Source organism: Micromesistius poutassou (assembly GCF_964030765.1).
Source record: "Micromesistius poutassou genome assembly, chromosome: 20".
NCBI lineage: Eukaryota > Metazoa > Chordata > Actinopteri > Gadiformes > Gadidae > Micromesistius > Micromesistius poutassou.
The window spans coordinates 6,493,100-6,515,160 of record NC_140290.1 but is presented as its reverse complement, the minus strand read 5'-3'; the positions used below and the strand labels follow the sequence as shown (position 1 = coordinate 6,515,160).

General features: G+C 44.2%; 1 protein-coding gene across 1 annotated transcript; it reads left to right on the top strand.

The window, feature by feature from the left end:
- Positions 1–15,646: 15,646 nt before the first annotated feature.
- On the top strand, positions 15,647–21,795 carry LOC311365536 (terminal nucleotidyltransferase 5A-like; the record flags this gene model as incomplete). Its single annotated transcript, XM_084485096.1, has 2 exons — positions 15,647–15,802; positions 20,243–21,795. The coding sequence occupies 2 exons, from the start codon at positions 15,647–15,649 to the stop codon at positions 21,266–21,268; spliced, it is 1,182 nt and encodes a 393-aa protein (XP_084341222.1). The 3' UTR covers positions 21,269–21,795.
- Between the last annotated feature and the right edge of the window lie 266 nt (positions 21,796–22,061).

The window sequence follows — 22,061 nt, the reverse complement described above, 5'->3', positions numbered from 1 at the left end:
AAGTTGGTATAGATGATGTTTGAACTGCACTTAATTTCTCAGTTTGTCGTTAGCATATGCTATCTCATGAGTGAAACCACAGAAAATTTACTCTTGTTGGGTTATCTTACCACCAGGCATACCACAGCATCGTCAGCACTTGACATTAACAACACGGCACAAGACACATTTCTATTATCATCACAAGTGTTTTGGGTTTGTTCAATTGTTGCTCAAAAAGGCCAATCTTCAACAGTGCTACAAAAGCCCTGCTTGCAAATGTACAAAAAAAATATGCATGATAATGAAAACTTCTGTATTCTTTGGCGACATTCATGTCTTTTTGTGTGCCCCTACCCTATGATATACCTCGAAGGTACAGACGTTCTTTCAAAATAAAAGCCCCTTACCCCATTTGCTTTTTTTGCCACCCAGCCGAGTCATTCAGAACACGCATTATCATGTATAAAAATGATAAGATAGATACATAAGTCAGATCATGTTCCTTTAACATTGTTCCCAGCAGAAACGATGTAGCAATGCTTGTGCTACACGAAACCTAGATGGCTTTTCTGGCCATAACCTGGACGCCGGATGGGGATTTGGAAAGCAGGTTTATTGTAAGGTTTGCATACAATGATGCATGACACTGGTGCTCCATGTTGACATGCAGGAGATCTCTTCCAGTATACCCTAATGGTGTGTGTGGTGATGGCTGGTTTTACCTGTGCACAGGTGTGCAGCCTCACCCAGCCCCAGAATCAAATCATTCTGACTCAGGCCAGGCTGCTTAAACTATCATCCAAACACTATACATATAAAGTTCCCTTGTGGAACTTCACAATGTGGTGCTCTCCTTGTAACCCAATAGGCCTTTATCACAGAGGGGGGAAAGACATGTGTAGCTGATTACGTTAATTTTAGGTCGGAAGGAATTCCGACCAATGGGACGTCATGGGAGTTCACCTCTACTACTGCATCTCTGTGATAAAGGCCTGATAATTGCACAGTAAAATGTAAAGATGTGGACAATGATTTTGTGTGTGTGTGTGTGTGTGTGTGTGTGTGTGTGTGTGTGTGTGATAATATGTTATGGGACACTCTACCCCAGGGATTTGTGTGCTAGTACATCCAATTTCAAATGATTGTCTGGGATGAATGTACTGGAACACTTCAAGTACATAATGAGGTAGGCCTACTTATTCTTGAGTGGTTTCAAGTTTAAAGGATTATACCTTAACTCTATAATTGCTTCTCTTCAGTATTCTCACTTAAAAGATGATATAAGACAGTCACGTTATTAAAGAATTGAATTCTAGGTCCAACCAAATCTTTATCCTCACTTAGCTTAACCAAAATAATTACATTAAGATTTAAATGGTTTTACAACATATGTTGATCCTGATGTTATATAAATACTTTTGATAGTTAAGGGCATTCATTACAATACTTTAACTTGAATGGAATGATCAGTGGAGGAATCATATACATGAAGTGTTTAATTTGACCACTAGATGGAAGTGATGACATGAATATTTTCAGTAATCAGCAGAAATGTTCTTTGGCTTTTCATTTGACCCCTTTAACCTGTGAATGAGTGGGGATTTATTTATATCTCCCTATCTTACTTACAGGCTGTCTTTGGGGGGCTATATGCAAAGTTTTTTTTGTCATGTACGTCTGAATGTTTATTGAGTAATTAAAATATTTTTACCATAGCATTGTTAAATACTTGAGCCTGATCGGTCAATAATGTACCAAGGGAGTGCATTATTTTTCAATAATGGTACACGGTAACGGAACAATATCAGTGTTGAATCATTCACTACAAACTAACCAACTACTGCTAACTTTTGAACAGATGTTTAATTGACAACGCAACAACAATATCAAAGTGCTGCAGAAGAATATTTTAATTAAGTTATGAAAATAACTTGTAATTAACCACTCCTCATTTCCGTTATTGGAAAATAATGTATTTTGGCATTGGTCAATCTTTTTATTCTTCCATGTGTGCATAGAGAGACAGGAAAGCTGGTCAAAGCCCAGTGACTTGGGCTACGTTGAATAAGAAGGCACATTTTGTTGTCAGGAATGAGATGTCATTTATTGTCAAGAGTTGACCCGAGAGTCAACACTGTACTAATCATACTGGGTCTGTGTTGGGTTGCGGTGCCAAAATGCATTATATTAATGAACTGAAATTATTAAATGGGGAGCAATACCATTCTTGAGGGATTCTAACATTGCAATTGTTTGTACACTTTGTACACTTCCCTTTTATTCCGTGTTGATGTTTTTTTGCCAACCATTTCCTTGTTGCGTAGGCCTGAGTGTCATAGTCTCCGACCGGAACCGATTGGCTGCCGTGCATCACCCAAGTGGGTTCTACACATTGGTGGTGGTTAGTGAGGTCCCCCCCGTCACTGTAAGAGCTTTGAGTTTCCAGAAAAAAACGCGCTATATAATTTCAATCTATTATTATTATTATTATTATTATTATTATTATTATTATTATTATAGTGATATGTATGTAACATGTCGCCCCTGTTACCGTAAATGGGCGTCGATTACCGATTCCTTATGTGCCTTCAACGCATGTGACAGATCTACCAGTTAGACCAGTTTTGCTGAGCATTCCTCCACATATAATGCATATAACAACTTGTTTCTATGATGACTCCGACTTCCTTCTGGTCGGAGATAATGTGCATTCACAAAACAATGTGGTTGGCAGGGAGATTCCGTTCGCACTCTGAGTTTTAACAAGTCTTTAGTCCAACCCTTCGTTGGCTTGGGGTTAGAACTTTTTCCATCAACTTTTGCATCGATACCGTCTCATCAAAGGCCAAGCAAACGTTTAATTAACGCTTTACGTTGAAGCAAAGCTGGCTGCGGAACTTCTCTCACCTTTCTACCATGGTGAATGTCTTTGTCTTCTCGAGAAATGTCCTCAACTTGTATCCCAACATTTCTTACATTAAAACATTGGGCAGTGGTGCCCAACCTTTGACTTTAGGTGTACCACTAAATGGTTAGCAAGCCCTTTCACCCACCACTATATATGCAAATGGTAAAAAATACATACAGACTCATTCAGTGGCATAGCAATGGGCCCGGTGTGTTTTTTGAGCATACCCATTTTAATATTATACCAATAATATCAATGGAAAAGATTGCAACCGAAAACATATGATGGAATGCACGAAAATATCTTTTTAAAATAATGACAAGCGATGATACTGTTTTTACTGAACAATATTTATTATGCATTTATTTTCGATTATATATATATAATTTTTGTATTATTCAAAATTTGTCTATTTATATAATTGAATACCCACCTGCAGTACCCTCGCAGACCACCAATGGTACGTATTACCACCGGTTAAAAAACTGCGGGGGGAGATTCAAGATTTCTAGTTTGAAAACTTTCTTGATATCTTTTTCTTTCTGTATCGTTCTGTTTTAAATAACTGACCATAATCCATTGAGCCACAGAAATATCTGTCACATTTGATTATAGCGTTCCATTTTTTATGTATTCCTTATACCCGTGTCACACTGTCCCGAAATTGACACCAGATAAACACACGAATGTGGAATTTTGAATTTCGCACGAAGATGGCCCCGAACAGCCGAAGTAAGTACAATGCCTACAGAAGGTCAAACGATGGCACCCGAACCACACACACGAGACGTCGTATTGAGGGTACGATGCGTTTGAACTAGGTCACGAAGGCGTCACGTGACCTCCCGTTGGTATAACACCTTCATATAATCTATCTGATATTTAGATATCATCTATCATATCTAAATAATCTATAATCGATATATAATATATTTGTCGCAGCCGTTCAAATGAGGCTATTGATTTTCTGTTAAAGGTGTCTGACTTGTTTATTTATGAATCATATCCATTTTTTGAGACCCGCACCTGCAAAGTTCAGCACCAGATCCGACCTGTCATCCGTGATCAAAATGAAATCCGCACCAAAACATCGAAAGGATCTCCTTTGGGTGGCTTTCACTCGATTTATGCAGAGTCTTCGGGCAGCGGTGTCATCGCTGGAGTCCCCGCTCCACGTCTGACAAATGATCAGCTGTTGGAACCAGACGAGGTCTCTTCGCAGCTGGGAGTCAAGTGTCATATCGTTGACTAAAACGGACGTTACAATCCGCCTGTTTTAGCAACTTTTATGCGGGTACCCGACCCGTTGCAGGACTAATAGGCTATTATATAATAGCCTACGGTTTATGCTGAGACTGCTTTGCTTTTTGCTACCTGTAGGGTCTGTGTGCGGGCTTTGCGCGCAGGTATCTGGTGTGTGTTTGTCAGGTGAAAACTAAACGTCAAGGGAAAGAGGCGGTAGTTGAAAAAAGTATTAACACCGCTTATTAAGTTCACTCGTTGCTTATAATGGTTTATTCGTTTCCCAGTATTATTTCCTTAATTTAGAGGACAGTTTTGTTCATTTTTTAAATTGTAAAATAAATGCAATCATTTTTTGAAGTCGCAAGTTTTTTTAATTATTGGAAGCGAGTCGAGCTGACCTCGCCTGCTGTACCCACGGTCAAAATAGCCGAGACAATATCTATATAATCATTTTGATATAGGCCAAATAACCAGGAACTTAGTTGTGATTGAAGCTTTGGGAGTTACACACGCCTCTGCTCTGTAGAGTTGCTCAGGACTGACTGAGGAAGATGCTCTGAGGCTGGCCTTTTATATGTCCACGTTACCATGACACATCGAAAACGCTTGAGCTACTCAAATTCGGCTGTCTTCGCCGACACCGTAGTTCCATCTCGATGTCATCGAACTCTAATACGACTGCTACACAACGGCATTGCGAGGGCTTCACGTAGTCGTGGTGCCTTCCTAAGACAATCAGGCAGCTTCTTGTTTCCTTCGCATTGTTTTCGTGAGGCGATGGCGCCGATGATCACATAAACATGACACGACTTGAAAAGATGCCATCACAATGGCCTTACGAAGGGAAAAATGGACACACAAATTCAATACGAAAATGAACCTTCGCAACTTCTTCGGCAAATCTTTGGCATGCCAAAGATTTTGGCACCGCTCACGAAGTTGCTGCCGGAGACCGAGAAACTCCACCGGCGGTCATACGACGGCTTCAGATGCCCTCACGAATGGCCGGATGTTTTTACGATCAGAGCCGAATTTGAACATTTCCTTTATCGTGTGTCCATCAGGTGTCAATTTCGGGACAGTGTGACACGGGCATTACGACCATACATGGTCAAATACTTTTTGTTGTTCTGCCTGTGAATGCTACAGTTATAATGCATCATAATTCCATGTGTTCTCCATTGCACAGTTGTATTGACCTTGTGATTAGTCAGCTATGTCTGGGATGAGGGGAGAGGGCAGATTCATATCATTTGTCTGCACAGATGTGCGCAAGTCTCCATTTTTAAGAGTTTTACTGTTCCAATGCGTAACAGCAGCACTACTTGTTACCGCACTGTGTCAATAGTATGGTGAACTGAGCACTTTGTCTTCATTATTCATAGACAGTGATTGGTGACAACAGGACAGTGAGGAACTAGAAGTCGAAAAATTATGATGGAGCAGCTGTTGACCAGGTGTGTGTGGGCCTTGAGGTTTGAACTGTTGTTTGTTTAATAACCGGTGGCACTAGAGAGAGAGAGAGAGAGAGAGAGAGAGAGAGAGAGAGAGAGAGAGAGAGAGAGAGAGAGAGAGAGATTGCAGTTGCATTGTAGAAATGTTCAAAACGGCACCACTCGGTTTCTTCATCTGGAGTTTGTGGTACATTGTTGAAGCAGCAGCAGTAGAAGATATTTGATCAGTGATCTTTAATTAACATAGCCTTCAACGTGAGTTAGACCAGTTAGACCATGTGTATGTGGTCTAACCGTGGCACAGAGAAAAAGTGGCTGCCAGTCAGGTTCCATTCTTATGTCTTGAGGCAAAACAATGTTTAAGGCCTGAGGGAAGCCCAGGTACGTGGAGGTTTTACTGGAAGCAGGAAGACAATAGATCAGTGCTATCTATTTGTCTGGTTACACCCCTGACCCGTAAATATACGTCAATTACTAATCTCTTATTTGCAGAGGTATGAGGAAAACAATGTTATTTTTCATAAGAACTGCCCTCACCAAGCTTGGTCCTCTGTTACAAGAGAACCTGTTTGTTTGCAGGTATATGCCATACAAAATAGAAAAATGTTTTCTAGTCCAAACCAAACATGGGTTGTAGTTTGACTAGTTTTCCTTCCTGTTTAGGGTCAGGGGCTATTGCCTTTCTCTGAACATTATAAGGATATTAAGAATATCCCAAATCATGCTTGAACAAACTGATCTTTTTCTTTGTGCCAAGAACTAAATCAGACCACATACACTATCAAGTGTATGTGGACCCAGGCTCTTCACCCCTATAAGCTCAGAATAATACATAAGAACATAAGCTAAGAAGGATATGAGTATCCAGTGTATATTCAACAGCGCAGAATTGATGATGTGGGCTAATGAATGCATGAGGTGGGTTAATATGAATGAAGAGGGGTGAAACAAAATGGGCCAATAATGGCAACAAACACATAGCATTAGCATTTGCAACAGCTTATCGTGTCTCGGCTGGCAGACGTGGTCTAGTGAGGTGGCAGACCTGCCCCCCAAATCTGGGATTGAGGGGGATGAGGATGGACTTATTCATTGTGTAAAGTTGAAGTAGAAAGCTCATGGGGTACTGTATGACATTCCCCACTGTGTTTCTGCGTGGGCCTTTTTAACAACGCAGGTTTTGCGCTTCAGGCACAGACCTTTCTGGAAATCCACTGTCATCTCTTTGTGCCGTCGCTGGTCTTAATCAATCAGCCATATGGGCACATTTCTGACACCATTTGTTGTCGCCATAGAAAACCTCTTTTTTAATTTGGATTTTTTTTTCTTCTTTCTTTGAAACCTCCATATTTTTCCCATTTACTGCGACGGAATCCCTGTGTCAGGCTTTTTCCTGCGGTACAATTAGTATAAACTGTGGCCAGCTTTTATGGTGCACCTAAGGGGTCTGGGCTGCCACTACACCCACTCCTGATAGTAGTAGGACTAATGCAGGTGTAAAAACAAAAGAAAACAAATCATGCAGACACCGGCCTCCTGTACCATACATTAATGTAATCTACTTCTTAGGTCAGCAAGAAACCCTTTGTGTGGTTTGAGAGAGAGAGAGAGGAAGGAAAATAAGGTCAAACCTAAATGTCCTACTTCATGCAAATGTTTTACTGGCGGTTTGCTCCTTGTCAGCTCAGCTTTCCTGAGAGTTAAGATTATCTAGATATTGAATGGTTGTTTTTTTTCGTAGAAGGGGCAAACTTAAGTGGCTGCCTGATTTGTAGTGGGACATTTCTCATAATAATATTTAATGTAGGTTGTGTATGGCACAACTTTAATTTATTACGATTAGTGCAGATGGATCATCCATACGCATATTGTATATGCTTTTCTGTTATTCTGACCCAGATGCGAAACACAAGATAGGTGCAGAATCTTAAAAAAAACACATCTAAAACTTGTGTGTGTGTTTTGTGTAGTGTTTAAAGTGTTTAAGGGGAAACCAAACAATAAAATCAATCCTCAGGTGTCACCCTGTCAAATTAAAAAATCTATCCGGCAATGTGGCATAGTGTTCAGCTCACTCTCTTCCTAATCTATTATGACTGTAAGCCTCCCAAACAATAGTGGGATCCATTTTCACACTATCAACTCTCATTGTTATTTTCAGTCTCTAATGACTTGTGTTTCGTTCAAGGTCAATTGTTCCATCTCGACAGCGGTTTCTTCCTTTAATTGGGTCATTACTGCATTCTTGGTAAACGTGGGTCAGTCCACTCCGTAGCACCACATTGTATACTTTTCTCACAGGGTTATTTTAACCCAGTTGCCACATTTCTTCATCCTATTCTATTCTGAAATGTCTATTTCCTGGTGCTGGTTACTGAGTGCAGGCTATGAGCCTCAGTGCCATTTGTGCTTCACCAGCATTTTCCCCGACAAGTTTTCCACCAGGGTTTTAGAATCAGAGCGACTGGGAGCGACGGCCCCTCCCCTGGCTCCGAGGACCCAGCAGGTCCCTGCTTCCCTGTGGGGGGAGGAGGAGGGCGGGGGGAGGAGGGGGTATTATTGTTCCCTTCTGCGCTGCTTTCTGCACTATTTACCATTTCGCCTCTCAGCAGAACACTTTTAAACATAGGGATTTACAGTGATTTATTTTCGATAGCTCTCGTCAATGAGCCGGTAGGGGATAAGCCAGTGACAAAAGACGAGCAAAAGCGAGGCAAAGCACTGAGTGGGAGGTTAGGCGATCGGAATATAGCAAGCCAACAGACAGCGCTTTGAACTCTCTAAACGTGTATTTGTTTAGAAAAGAAGAAAGCCATCGCTGTTATAACCCTGTTCAGTACGCCAAACAAAGCTGTCTTCTGATTGGATGAGCGGCAACAGGGGTTGAAGTTGAAAGAACTCTGGCATGGGTGAAGCCTGTAGGCATTCGCTCAAAGATGTCAACTGACTAGACTGTGGACGTCGGGGTTCAAACCCACAACTTTGTGGCTGGGAGTCATAGTCCCTAACCACTATACCATCCTGCCCTCTGCACGGTGGCTTGGAAGGGGTTTTTGACACATGCCACACGCCTAAATTGCTACACTAGGGACGCCTTATCTGCAGCTTGTGAGCGTACTATCATCATTATCTGTACTTTCACCTGGTCCATTCATCAATGTCTAAACCAATACATGTGCAGGGCGCTCCAAAGCTTGCACATTGTCAGTCAATGTGTGAAAGGATTTGAGTCTTAAAACAAACTAAGGCTTGTAAAAGGGAATATATGAGATCAGAGGCGGAAAACATTCCCCCTGCTCCCACCAAATATTGAAGGCATCATCCAAACCCTTCCGTCTTTCCACCCGTGTTAGTCTCCTACTCACCCTGCCCTGTACTCCACTGCACCACGGGCCTGTGGGCCCCTATCTGCTGCCATGTGAGATTTGTGTGAAGTGCACTAAATCTACATGGGGCGTTGAAACCCTAATGAAGGAAGACCACCCCTGAACAACTTTAACCCCCCCCCCCCCCCCCCTGCTAAACAGCTTTCCATATGGTGAGGCCACACAAAGGCCTTTTGTTGCACACCGCGACATGGGGGACTACGGAACTGCACTGTGCAATAAATTATCCCTCTCCTTATCCCTAATTGGTTTAAAGTACACGTTTTCATTTCACTCAATTCACTCATAAGTCATTTCACTCGATTCATGTTGATATCATTTCCCTTGGCTTATACAGCGCTCTGTTGGTTTCTGATAACGCATAGCAACGTAAGTCAACGTCCTACCCAAACCAAACACACATGGTGAGTGTATAGGTTGACCTCTCTCGTAAAAGAAGGGCCGCTCTTTTAGTAGGGGTCAGTCATTTAAAACAGATTGCGGGTAGATAACGGGATGGGGAGGTTTCACCCCCCCCCTGGTCATCTCACGGTGACCATCAAGGCCCTCAACCCCCCCCCCCCGTGCAGAGATCCCCGACGCAAACCACCTCGCAGACACATCCGATAACGCTGCAGCTAACCACCATCCAGCGACGTGGCCGTCTTTACAAACACCAGAACACCGTCAAACACCGGCACGCCCCCCCAGAATAAAAAACGGGATATCGTAGCGCTATCGACATCAAACGGATCGGAGCACGATGAATTTATGTGGCAGTTCAAGGGGAGGGGAGAGATGGGGGAGGGGGGTGGGGGGGGGGGGGGGCCCGGGCAAGCAGACGCACACATCTGCCCTTAATCTCAACAGCAGCGTGTAACGGGCATTGCAGCGCCTTTGTTCTCCCCTCCTGTGAGGGGTCGGGTGGCCTGGGGTGGTGGGGGTGGGGGGGGTTCCCTCCCAAATCAGGTGAAGCAGTTGGTGTTGTGAGCGGCACGCCGCTGGGTTAATGTAAACCCTCAGAAATAGACATGTGGCACGGCGAATCAGAGGGTACCGCTGGAAAAAGGAGGTGGAGAGGGTGGAGGTGGTGGTGTTGAGAAGAGTCGGGATCTACCCTACACCACCACCTCATATGGAGCACCCCCCCACCCCCCCTTCTCTCCCCACCCCCCCTTCCCTCCCCATTAAAAAACCAAGCTGAGGCATCGCGCTGACGCTGAAGGAACGGAGGAGTACAGACTCTCGGTTTGTTTATCCCTGGTCTATCTCCCCCAGATGAGGCTGGGAGTCCGAGCCAAAGCCTTAGCATGTGCTCCACCATGCCGCCCGCCCGCCCCTCCCCTCCACTGCGTGTACCGACAGACGCGTTGACTGGATTTGACCCGGAGGACGTGACCCAGCTGCAGTTGAGGGTTCGCTCAGTGGAAGTGCGAAATCAAGTCTGTGCAGGAAGACAGGAAGAAACTATTTACCCATCCCCAGGTTAGGAATATGCATCTACTGCACAGGTGGTTCAGGATCATTTTTTCTTTTTTTGACATCAAACGCACCTTGAATAACTTTCGGCCTGTCTCGTCAGGTTTTTTTTTTATGATTCCCCAAAAGTGCTCGACATATTGATGCTTGCTGCGTGTCCAAGAGTGCAAAACATATCTGAAACAGGGCAGTTGCTTTTCATTTGCAAGGGGTCATTTGGATCTCCCAACACCGTGGAAAACACCCCAGGCAGTTCATCTTTCACAGGCACAGGTCAGAGGTTTGAAGTCCCTGAGTCGAGCAAATGGGCTCGTAAAAATAAAACTGTACCCACCAGTACTCCCCTCCCATTCTGCTGACGTCAAACCATTAACGACGCAGCTTACCAGTGGCCCAGAATCCCTTCCATTAACAATTAACGTGGCCGTAACAATATCCGATCGATTAGGGGATATATTCAGATATTAGACCCACAACGGTCTTTCTCTGTGTTGATAAGCACCCTGTTTCCCAAGCCCCTCTACACTTTAACGGCTCCCCGCGGGGGTAAGGAATGTTGTTATTGAGTCGACGTATCGAAGGCTCCCCGCAGGGCCCCCCCTCTGACTGACACGCACACACACACACACACACACACACACACACACACACACACACAGAACTCAATTACATACCAAACACACCCACACAACCCCCACACACACACACACACACACACAACCCCCGCGCACACACACATGCTCTTCAACAGAGTCCATATCCAGGTAATTGGATGGAGATGTGTGGTAAGCAGAGAGGTGGGGAGGGAGGCAGGGTCAGTGGCGGCTTCAAAAGACCTGGGCAGGTGTGTACGTGTGTTAGTCCCCCTAGGGCCCTCCCCCACCCTGACCCTTCTTCTAGCCTAGTATAGCCATGTCGAGCTCCGTAAGGTAATTGTGTTGGGGGGCTCCCCTTTTTGTTTGTTATGATGGGCTGTGGTCATGTGCCAGAATTCCACGTTCAAAACAGCTCTTTCTCCTGGTGGTTTCTACACTTGAGACATCCATCATTGATTTCCCCCCAAATTGGGATGGGTTGGAATACAAACTGGAATACATAAAAAGGTTGTGTGTTAGGCATATTTGCCCTTGTTGGAAGTGTATTTGGTTGTTCGTAGGCTTGAATCAGATTAGCGTGAGTGATTTGAGTGAGTTGATAGTCATGAAGAACGTTTCCTGAATGATTTACCGTCAGTCTTTAATTACCTGATCTGTCAAACATCTCTCTCTCTCTCTCTCTCTCTCTCTCTCTCTCTCTCTCTCTCTCTCTCTCTCTCTCTCTCTTGCAATGCCTCTCCTCCCAGCTGAATGTAGTAAAAATAGAATCGCTCACATGTGCACCCACACCTTTAGATATAACTCAGAGAGGCGAATTATTCACCAGTTATGCAGCCACATTAATGCTTGGAACGGTCTTTATGGAGGGTCTTTGAGGTTGAAAAGGCATTTCACTCAGTAGGTGATGGCCTTTTCATATGGGGAGACCCCTACAACCCACACTGGGAGTCACAAGTCAACCATGGGTCAGGGCCATGCCCCTATAATATAATATCCATTGTCCCTTAACCCCACCTCTTGTATTGGTTAACAAATGTGTGTCATGGTAGACAATTGTTATATCGCCTGCCTCGGCTGCCGTTCCTCGCCAAGGCTTGAAGCTGATCCATCTGCGGGTAATCTCATCCTCTACGCCTTTGACCCCCATTCTTTGTGTAGCCTTTATTCTCAAGCACATTTGGAAGAAGATCACAATCCACCGGTGGCAAGGTGCGGTGATGTTGGCTTCAGAGCACTAAACGCTGGGAAAAGGGCTCTTCGCTTCTCTCCCGTGGCCATATCTGGGCAAGAAAGTGGTCGTCACTCGAGTTGACGTGACCCGTGCTGGCAAAAAGCGCAACAACTCAAAGATCTTTTGGATATATGCTGAACACTGACCTATTAACATGCAGCAATGCACACTGCTGTTGTGATGTTTGTGTTGCTTGTGTGTTGTGTACTGTGTGTGTTTGTTAATTACGCAGTGTGTGCGCTGCTTATGTTTGTTGATTTTGTCTCTTTTTTAGCTACTGTCCTGCGCCCCGTTAAATTGCCCCTCTGGGATAAATAAAGTGATTGAATTTAATTGAATGAAATGTAATATGTATTTAGAAGTGTTAAGTGTGTTGAGTGATGGGAGGGCCAACTAAGGATGCCAAATGCACATCGTCACATAAAAACAAATGAACACAAGGCTTGTTTGTAAAAGGTCAAGGTTTCGCTTTGACAATGACAACGACTCAAATGAGCGCACCGGGCGCACCTATCAATTAAAAAAAACAATTTGTTTTATCATTTGGCGACAGCAGTCTAATCCCTCTCTTAAGACAATGATATACGATTGAGTTCACACTGAAGAATGTTACCTGACATCTGAATTACCGTAAGTGTTATGATAGGAGGGCTCTGGTTGAATGTGTTTGTGTGTGTAAATCACCAGAGCTGTAAACAGCCTTTATTCCTCTGCTGTAACGAATTCCATATCATGTTAGAGGAGACATTGTTATGACAGGAGAGCACCAATAGCATTCCTGCTCGCATGCGTGCTTGATCGTTTTACTGGAATATATGATAATGGTTGCAGTGTTGGTACTAAACAGCTCTCGGACGCTGTGTTTGAAAAAGTTATATTTCACTATGAATTTGCCTTTCTCTTGCCAGTGAGAGTGAGTGAGTGAGTGAGTGAGTGTGTGTGTGTGTGTGTGAGAGGGGGAGGTCAGGTACCAGTTGGGTGGAAGGAGGATGTCTCTATTTCCAGTGAAGCCAAGGGCCCTTGTGTGTCTTTCTGTGGCCCTGAACACTGGGTGTATTGGGTGACACTTCACGGTGTGACATGTCAGGTTTCCACGGTGAGGAGCAGACCAGTGGAGAGGTGCTTATGTAATGGAGTTGGAGAATGTGAAAAACAGGGATTGGTTTCTGTGCGTGAGTGTGTGTGTGTGTGTGTGTGTGTGTGTGCGTGTGTGTGTGTGTGCATGCACGAGGCGATGCCATATCACAGAGGAAATCCCCTGGTAGCGTGTTGACATAACAGCCCTCTCGTTGACCCTGTGGGGGTGTTCCAATTTTTTATTTTTTATTTGTTTGATTAAATTGTTCCATGAATCTGACTGAATTATAACACACGACTAAAATGTTTGATGGCTCTGGGAATCAACTTCCGATTGACTTATATTGAGGAGAAAAAAACGTACATTTGAAGTGTAATTCATTGTAATAGATTCTGGAGTCAGTTCAAAAGAAAATCCCAGTATCATGTTTAAATGATGAATTGAATGCTACTAGCCGAAAATAGCTTTTCTTTTGGATTATGTAACGTAACCCTTTGTTGCAATGGTTGTGAAATGTGGACCTACACCTGTCGGGTACAAGAAAGGTGAGGAAAATCTCAGTTGTTCACTCAACGTTTAACATGTGTCAACACTGTGGTGCTATCGTGCGGCTCCTACTGTGCCTGTGTGTGCTTTATATTCAGTTACACCTATAGACACAATATTTACTAATGGGGAGAAGGTGACTTTAGAGACATGTTCAAGAGGTAGCAGGGGGAAAAACACCTCATTTTATCTTCCTACGTCATTTAGTCCCATTAGATGTCTGTGGTTGTCATATATTGTGTTACACACAGGCTGGAAGCCAGTATTTGACTTGGTACAGTTTGGAGATACTTTATTTGAGTCACTATATGAAGCCTGTACTGCGGACAATCTAGGAAAACATTGGTCCAACCAACGTGGTTTCAACACTTCTGGCTAAACACACAGACGCTTCTGAGATGATTATTATCATGTCTAGTGACTGGACTACTTGTTGTATTTGTTTTGCGTCAATAACTTTTTATATGATTATTAATGGATACATATTTTACTTTTAGCAAATATTTTAGGTTTTCCTTAATATGATTTAGCCGATAGGATATGTGTTGTCAATATTATACACCGCTTAAGTAGGTCTAGTCCTTTGAAACAAGGCAGCATGTGCAATGTGCACAGAGGCCAGAGCTGGCTGGGCTGTCATACCTTATACCCTCTTGACATGTTTGAGGTGGACTATAGTCAAATAGACTTGACTTTGCAGCAGCCTTTAATGTTATCATGCAGAAACAACTGCAAGGTCAATGAATGTCAAAAGCTTTAGTATCACCGGTTATTTATAACAGGTTAACAACAATATGTAAGTATGATTATCATGATTATGATTGTTATTTATGATCCCATTACCCCAATTCATTACATTGTTTGAAGGTTCAAACGTCACTTAGCCTATAGTTATATTCCTGAAAATAATCATAAATAATGTAAGGTATTGTTTTATGTAAACATAAGCTATTCATGCGAGACATATTACCTTGTGCTTCACTTCGCATTCAGACTTACTTATCTTTGCTAAGATGGTATTGAGATTTAACTCATTTTGTTTGGGTGGAATTATGTTATATTTCAGCTTTTTTTATTTGTTTTGTATTTTCCAAGTACCAGCTCCAATCGTGCAGAGTACCCATAAGGGCATGTGTACGCCCATTTAGAAGAACCGCATGATTTATGCCTACAACTAGGCTACTTGTACCCTTTGTTGATATAGCGTTTGTGATACAAAAAAGTAAAATCACAGCGCTGCGTGTGTATCTCAAGGAGCTGCTGTGTCTGTGCTTTCTAAACCAATCAGCGCAGCTCTGGGTGTAACGCGTAGGTTGTGGGTGTGGCCTTCACGCTGATTGTTGTCTTCAGACGTCCTCTGTATTTTGCAGCACTACCTACTCATAAATCAGAGAGGGCAACCAATAGGGACGCACGTATGCTAATCACTTTTTGGTAAAACTCCTCCGTACGTCCAGAAGTTAGTTAGAATCTGAAGTGCGCGACTGGGAAAGAGTATCTTGAAGTTCGGAGATGTTAAACGACACTTAAAACTTCGTCCACGATTTTCTGTCTTCAGCTTCAGGACGTTTTGTATCGAGTGACATTCAATTGCCAGTACCAGAGGAGAGAAAAAAAAACCCTACACTACTACTACTACTACTTCTACTCTTCTATCTTCAAGCAAACGTACTGGAAATTGCCTCGCACGTCATCAAGAAATAAAGAAAAACACCGCTTCGCTTTTACATATTTTTTCTACATTACCTAAAGCCGCTTCGTCATGTCCTCCGGTGATGAGTCGGAGCAGAGTCGGCGCCACTGTGTGTTGTCTTGGGATCAGGTGCAGCGTTTGGACTCCATCCTCGGGGAGAGCGTGCCTATTCACGGCCGCAGGAACTTCCCCACGCTCTCCGTCCAACCGCGCCAAATCGTCCAAGTAAGGGTCGCGTCCCACCACACCACTAGGCAGCATAGAAACCATTTACTCTAGAAACTGTTGACTCTAGAAACCGTTTACTTCTAGGTTCTTATTAAAATATATTTTTCAGTCAGACGACACATTCAAAGTATAGCCTTTTATTACACGCTACTTCATGTGCGCAATTGTTGTTGAAGCAACCACTTGTGCGCACTTTTGTTTTTGGTAAAGAAAGCAATGAATATTATCTGCATCATCTGTTGAAAAGTGACACTTGAGAGTGGAATCTGGGTTAGACCAGAAGCACCACAGTATTTTCATATCGTAGTTATTAAGGGAGGCGATTTTGCCTTCTGTAACAAACTAAAGTTCTTATTTTGTGTTGGTAGCGGTCTGTACTGGAGGTAAAGGGATGACTGCTGAGAGGCGTTTGATTACTCATTTTCGTAAGGCAGACAGTAGACGGGGTGATCTAACGCCGTGACTGTGATTTTCCACTAGCTCACTAATGCCTTTGCTACCGCAGTCATTTCGCACGACTGTTGAAAATAAGGCCGAGATTATGAGCCTTCTATGTAACCCCACAGAAAAAAAGATGATGACAAGTGGACGGAGCTTTCCTTGGCCTTTTTACAAAAAATGTAGTCCCAGATTTGAACTACATTATTCGTTTATTTGTTTTATTTTATCCCGGCCGTTTCATTCACACATACGCGCACACGCACGGTTACACTGCAGGACCCAAAGCTCTATTCCTGAAATGATGCAACACACACACACACACACACACACACACACACACACACACACACACACACACACACACACACACACACACACACACACACACACACACACACACACACACACCATCTGCAATACACATTTAAGGTAACGTCTCCAAATACATTCCAACCTTATACATTCCTGTGGCAAAAAAGACCCCCTCTCACCCCCAACAAATATTTCCCTGGTGTCTGTCCTGAGGTACTTATTAAAATACTTCCCTTCCCCACACCATACAGTCACACCAACAGTAAAACTATGCACGCACACCAATTTACAGGTGGGGGGGCACCTGCAAATTGTTGTGCGTGCGTAGTTTTACTTTGAAACGTCACATTTGACATGACCTGATCTGTTGTGGTGGCACAGCTACAGCCGGGCCCTGCGAGCTGAAAGCAGAGATGTTTATCATTGTCGCCGCTGGTATCAGTAGGTCCATATCCAGTCAATAGTCGGGTTGCCCTGAGCCAGGGTCGGCACACTGCACAGTGAGCTCACAAATCCCCTCTGTTCTTGGAAAGGTTCCCGTCCCCATTGTAAAGGCCTGATAAATGGAGCCGTGAAATAGTTTGTCCGTCATAGGATGTGCAATCCGCCCCCCTCCCCCCTTGGAGAGACCAGTGTGTTTATTTTAGGGGGTGGGGGGGTTAAGGGGCCCAAAATAAAATGGCGTCGCTCATTTAAGTGACTGCAAGCTCCATGCAGTTTGGAAACCCCACCACCACCACCCTCCCTCCACCCTCCCTCCCCCTCACTCCTCCACCACCATCCCCAGCGGTGCCCTCGTTTTTGAAACGAGAACCCTTTTTCCTTTTAATTTTCCCTTTCTTCATGCAAAGTCTTTTTCCTCCATGCCGCGTTTACAGGAACACATTGACTCCTTTTATTCCTTTTTTTTTTTTCTATTTATTCCAAACTAGAGGAAATACAAGAAAATAACACAAAAAAAACAAAAGCCCACACAAAACACTGGCCAGAAGAGGCTGGATTAGCCTTTCCAGTAACTGCAGGGCCGTGGGTCACACCTGACAAGGTATCGGTGTGGTAAGTGAACACCCGTCTCCAGACTCGACCACTCTGCCCGCCAGCCTGTAAGGTGATCCCTCAGGTGGACTATTGTTGAGGGGGAGCGACATGATTACACCACATGCTCTCGCTCCCCGTGGACCAGATAAACAGCTTGGGTACCTCCAGGTTGGCACGCCAGTCCCAGATCCACTCCACGATTAACTGGAGTGGTTCATTTTCCGGGATTATTATTATTTTTTCAACATTGCCATGAAATAAGAATTCTAGTTGATCATGGATTGGGATAATGGTGTTGCTTTGGTCTTTGTGACGATTCAGACCATAAGGCGAGTTGGGAGGGCATTTTATATTGCTGTGGTCGAGACAGAATGTCATAAAGAATCCATTGCTCACCAATCGCTCTTGATTATTTCCTGCATAGCAAGCCTTTGTTTGGCAGACTGCATTAACAGGTTAGTTTGGAAGACAATGCAAAGATCAATGTGCTGTTGCCCTCTTCCTTGGTAGACAGATGTGGTTACTCTCTCTCACGCTCTATCTCAGCAGCATACCTGTATGCTGGGCCCAACTGAGTCAAAGTGTAATACTCAGTCAGGGTATAAACTCGTATCAACTCAATTAAGAAAGAGGAGCCTTTATGGACAGGAGAGCGTCATGGAGCGATGGCGCGTACCGACCATGGGGGTTTGCTGCACTTAAAAAATTATATTTTAACAAGGTTGGCCACCTGTCAACGGTAGTAGCGTTTCCCTTCGTCTCTGAGCACACCAGGTGTCAGGACAATGTGGGGGAATGGGCTGGTTAGCGTTTACGAGCTGTGAAGCCAAGGATGGCGGCGGTTCTGTGAGCGGTGTCGCTAAGCTAGCACTGGGTTGTGTCGGCTAGCCAGTGTTAACCCAAATCAAAATAGTAGCTGTGGGACCAATTACTAGCAAGGACCTATTACTGTTATTAGTCTGTTAGTAGAGTATCAATCAAGTCTATTAAGGCTTTTTTTACCAAATAGATCACCTTCAGTCATTGATATTTTTGTGGTTTCCATTCAGTTGCGGAGTCTAAAGTTAGTTCAACTTGTTCACGTTGTTTCACTTAGGGTTGGCGAATCTCTGGTGATGGAAAATATGATCGTTCAACCGTTATTAATATTCTTCATTTGTTTTGATATATATATATTTTTGTGTCCAAGAACATCTGTTTTAAGAATTTGGACCTCGGCTTTAACACAGAATGGAAAGACACACACAAGATAAACTGTTTGTGGGAAAGCCGATACTCTGCAATGATGTGCAGAGTATCTGCTTTGAAAACCGACATTTACACACACTGACCTTTTCAGTTAATTTGCAAAACTTTATTTTGGTTGTATAATCAAATGGGTTTGGTCTTGTATACAACAAGACTGTGCTCTTTTCCAATATACTTAATATGCTTATACCAAAAGCAGTCAAAGATGTTATTGTTTACACTAGTGCACATCTAAAAGTAAAGGTGAAGTTCAACCTGGGGTGGAGGCGAGGAACACGCAATCTTTCCCAACCTTTCCGAAAAGGCAGTTATGTCTTAACCTACGTATTAAGACAAACCTAATGGTAACCATCGCGACTGGAACTGAAAATAAGATGAGGCATGGCAGTACCCTTTTATTAATGTTTTAGTCTGGGGTCTTAACGTCTTCCAGCAGAACCCATTTCCCTTTTCATTCCAGAAAGGGATTAGGAAGGATTCTAAATATTGCGGGCTGTCAGAAGTTTTGAAAGCTTACGACTAAACCAGCTCTCCATTTCACATCCTCTTTCATAATTCAGATGAATTTTCTCTTCTCCTTCTCCCCCTCTTGTTGGTGAGCTCCTAGAGCTAAAATACTTCCAAGCCTCTTAAAGACAGGCACTGACATGTTGTATAGCATAGCTTATCTCTTGTATCCATGTCTGCAATGTGTCCCCTTCATCTAGTGGCCATACAATTTCGGTCTTCGCAAGCGAATGCAGAGGCAAAACAAATGTGCCGACAGCAAAGAGGGGATAATCTCATCTAGCTTCATGATCTCTGATATGTGATCCCCTTCCCTCCTCCCCCATGGCCCTTACTCTGTCACGCTGCAGACTGAGTTACATACATTGGGGAAAGAAAAAGCAAATAACCTTTTTTAGTATCTGAGCCCTGCCCCATATCACCTCGCTTTTATGTCCCTGTTAATCATTCAATCATTCACTGGATTTGGACAGAAACTAAAAAAGTTCAAATTCTCTTTGACAGGGTGGGTGAGAGTGAAACGGTGTGTTTTCTTTTTATTTGAAGATCTACAACACAAGCCATCTGAGCTTATTCTGAAAGTTGTTGACTGGTTAGAATATAGACCACAGAAGGTGAAAGGAGCCTTCCATGCGACTTGTTTTAGTCCTATTTACTCTTTAGCTCCTGATTGTATTGTATGAATGATTGCACTCAAAGGTTCATTGCATTTGTTTTGTGTTGGCATCGTCTAGACACTATTGTGTCTTGATCCCTTTATGACTATTTTGATCAATTCACAAATCTAACCCTACACAAGCGTCTCCCCGACGTGCATGCTCTTGGATATTTCCATATTGTGGATGTGGCCGTCTCACGTTCCCCGTCCTGCTTCTCCCGTCTCTCTCCCAGGTGGTCCGGGCCCGGCTGGAGCAGCAGGGTGTGACGGTCCGCGATGTGAAGCTCAACGGCTCGGCCGCCAGCCACGTGCTGCACCAGGACAACGGCCTGGGCTACAAGGACCTGGACCTGATCTTCGGCCTGAACCGCACCGACCACAAGACCTTCCAGCTGGTGAAGGACGTGGTGCTGGGCTGCCTGGTGGACTTCCTGCCCGAGGGCGTGTGCCGCGAGCGCATCTCCCCGATGGCCCTGAAGGACGCGTACGTCCAGAAGCTGGTGAAGGTGTGCAACGACACCGACCGCTGGAGCCTCATCTCGCTCTCCAACAACACGGGCAAGAACGTGGAGCTCAAGTTCGTGGACACCCTGCGCCGGCAGTTTGAGTTCAGCGTGGACTCGTTCCAGATCAACCTGGACTCCCTGCTGCTGTTCGACCGCTGCTCGGAGACGGCCATGTCCGAGGCGTTTCACCCCACCGTGCAGGGCGAGAGCATGTACGGCGACGTGGAGGAGGCGCTGGGCCACCTGCGCACCAAGACCATCGCCACGCGCAGCCCCGAGGAGATCCGCGGTGGTGGGCTGCTCAAGTACTGCCACCTGCTGGCGCGGGGCTTCCGGCCGGCCTCGGAGTCGCACATGAAGCAGATGCAGCGCTACATGTGCTCGCGCTTCTTCATCGACTTCCCCGACATCGGCGAGCAGCAACGCAAGCTGGAGGCCTACCTGCAGAACCACTTTGCGGGCATGGAGCACAAGCGCTACGAGTGCCTGGTGACGTTGCGGCAGGTGGTGGACGAGAGCACCGTGTGCCTGATGGGCCACGAGCGGCGCCAGACGCTGGCGCTCATCTCGGCACTGGCGCTGCGGGCCATGGCGGAGCAGAACGCCATCCCCGCCCTGGCCAACATCACCTGCTACTACCAGCCCGCGCCGTACGTGCGCGATGTCAACTTCAGCAACTACTACGTGGCGCAGGTGCAGCCGCCCATGGCGGCGTGCAGTAGCGCCTATCAGACATGGCTGCCCTGCAGCTGAGCCCTGGGTGTGATGTGAGGACGCTCGCCAGTGGTGTTGGTTAAGGTTGTTGTTGTTGTTGTTTTGGGGTTCCTGACGTTGACTTTTCATTTATTTTGAGCAGAGTTGTTATTATTTACGGTGCTCGGTACGTATGTAGCAAAAAAAACTAATTTCTTGTTCTGTTTTGGTTATTTTTGCCTTTTTACTTTGACACTATTCCACTAAGTTATATTATTACTGCTGTAAATCTTATTTTGAGCCGATCATATTTTGTTTTTTCCCTATGGATGTTTCATATCAACTTGTTGATGTTAAGTAAGACAAAATGAAGCGTTATATAACGTTATATGATATGCGAGGAAGGAAAGTTCTGTTCTATCTCTCTTCTAGTGGAAGCTTATGGCAAAGTAAATTACTGGTTTAAAGCAGAATACTGCATTCTGTTCTATCTGTGGTTTCAACTGACCCGAACGTCACAAAAGGACCAAAGAAATACAACTCATTGTATAGTGTGTTAAACAACGACATGTTATTCCAAGTGCCTGAAAATGACTTTGTAGATGCAGACATTTTTTTAAATCTTTTTCTTTTGTATTCAGGTTACTGTAATTTGATATACATGGTCAGGGTACTTTGTTTTGAAATTATTAAAAAAAAATTAAAACTGAAAGCTATGGCACTATGGTCTTTTTTTGCACATAAAGAACACTTTGAGCACTTTTCGCAATGAGAATGATATGATGGTTCCTTGGAGCCTGTAAACCGGATGATATTTGTGTGGATGGCAAAGGAACGATAAACTTAAACAACG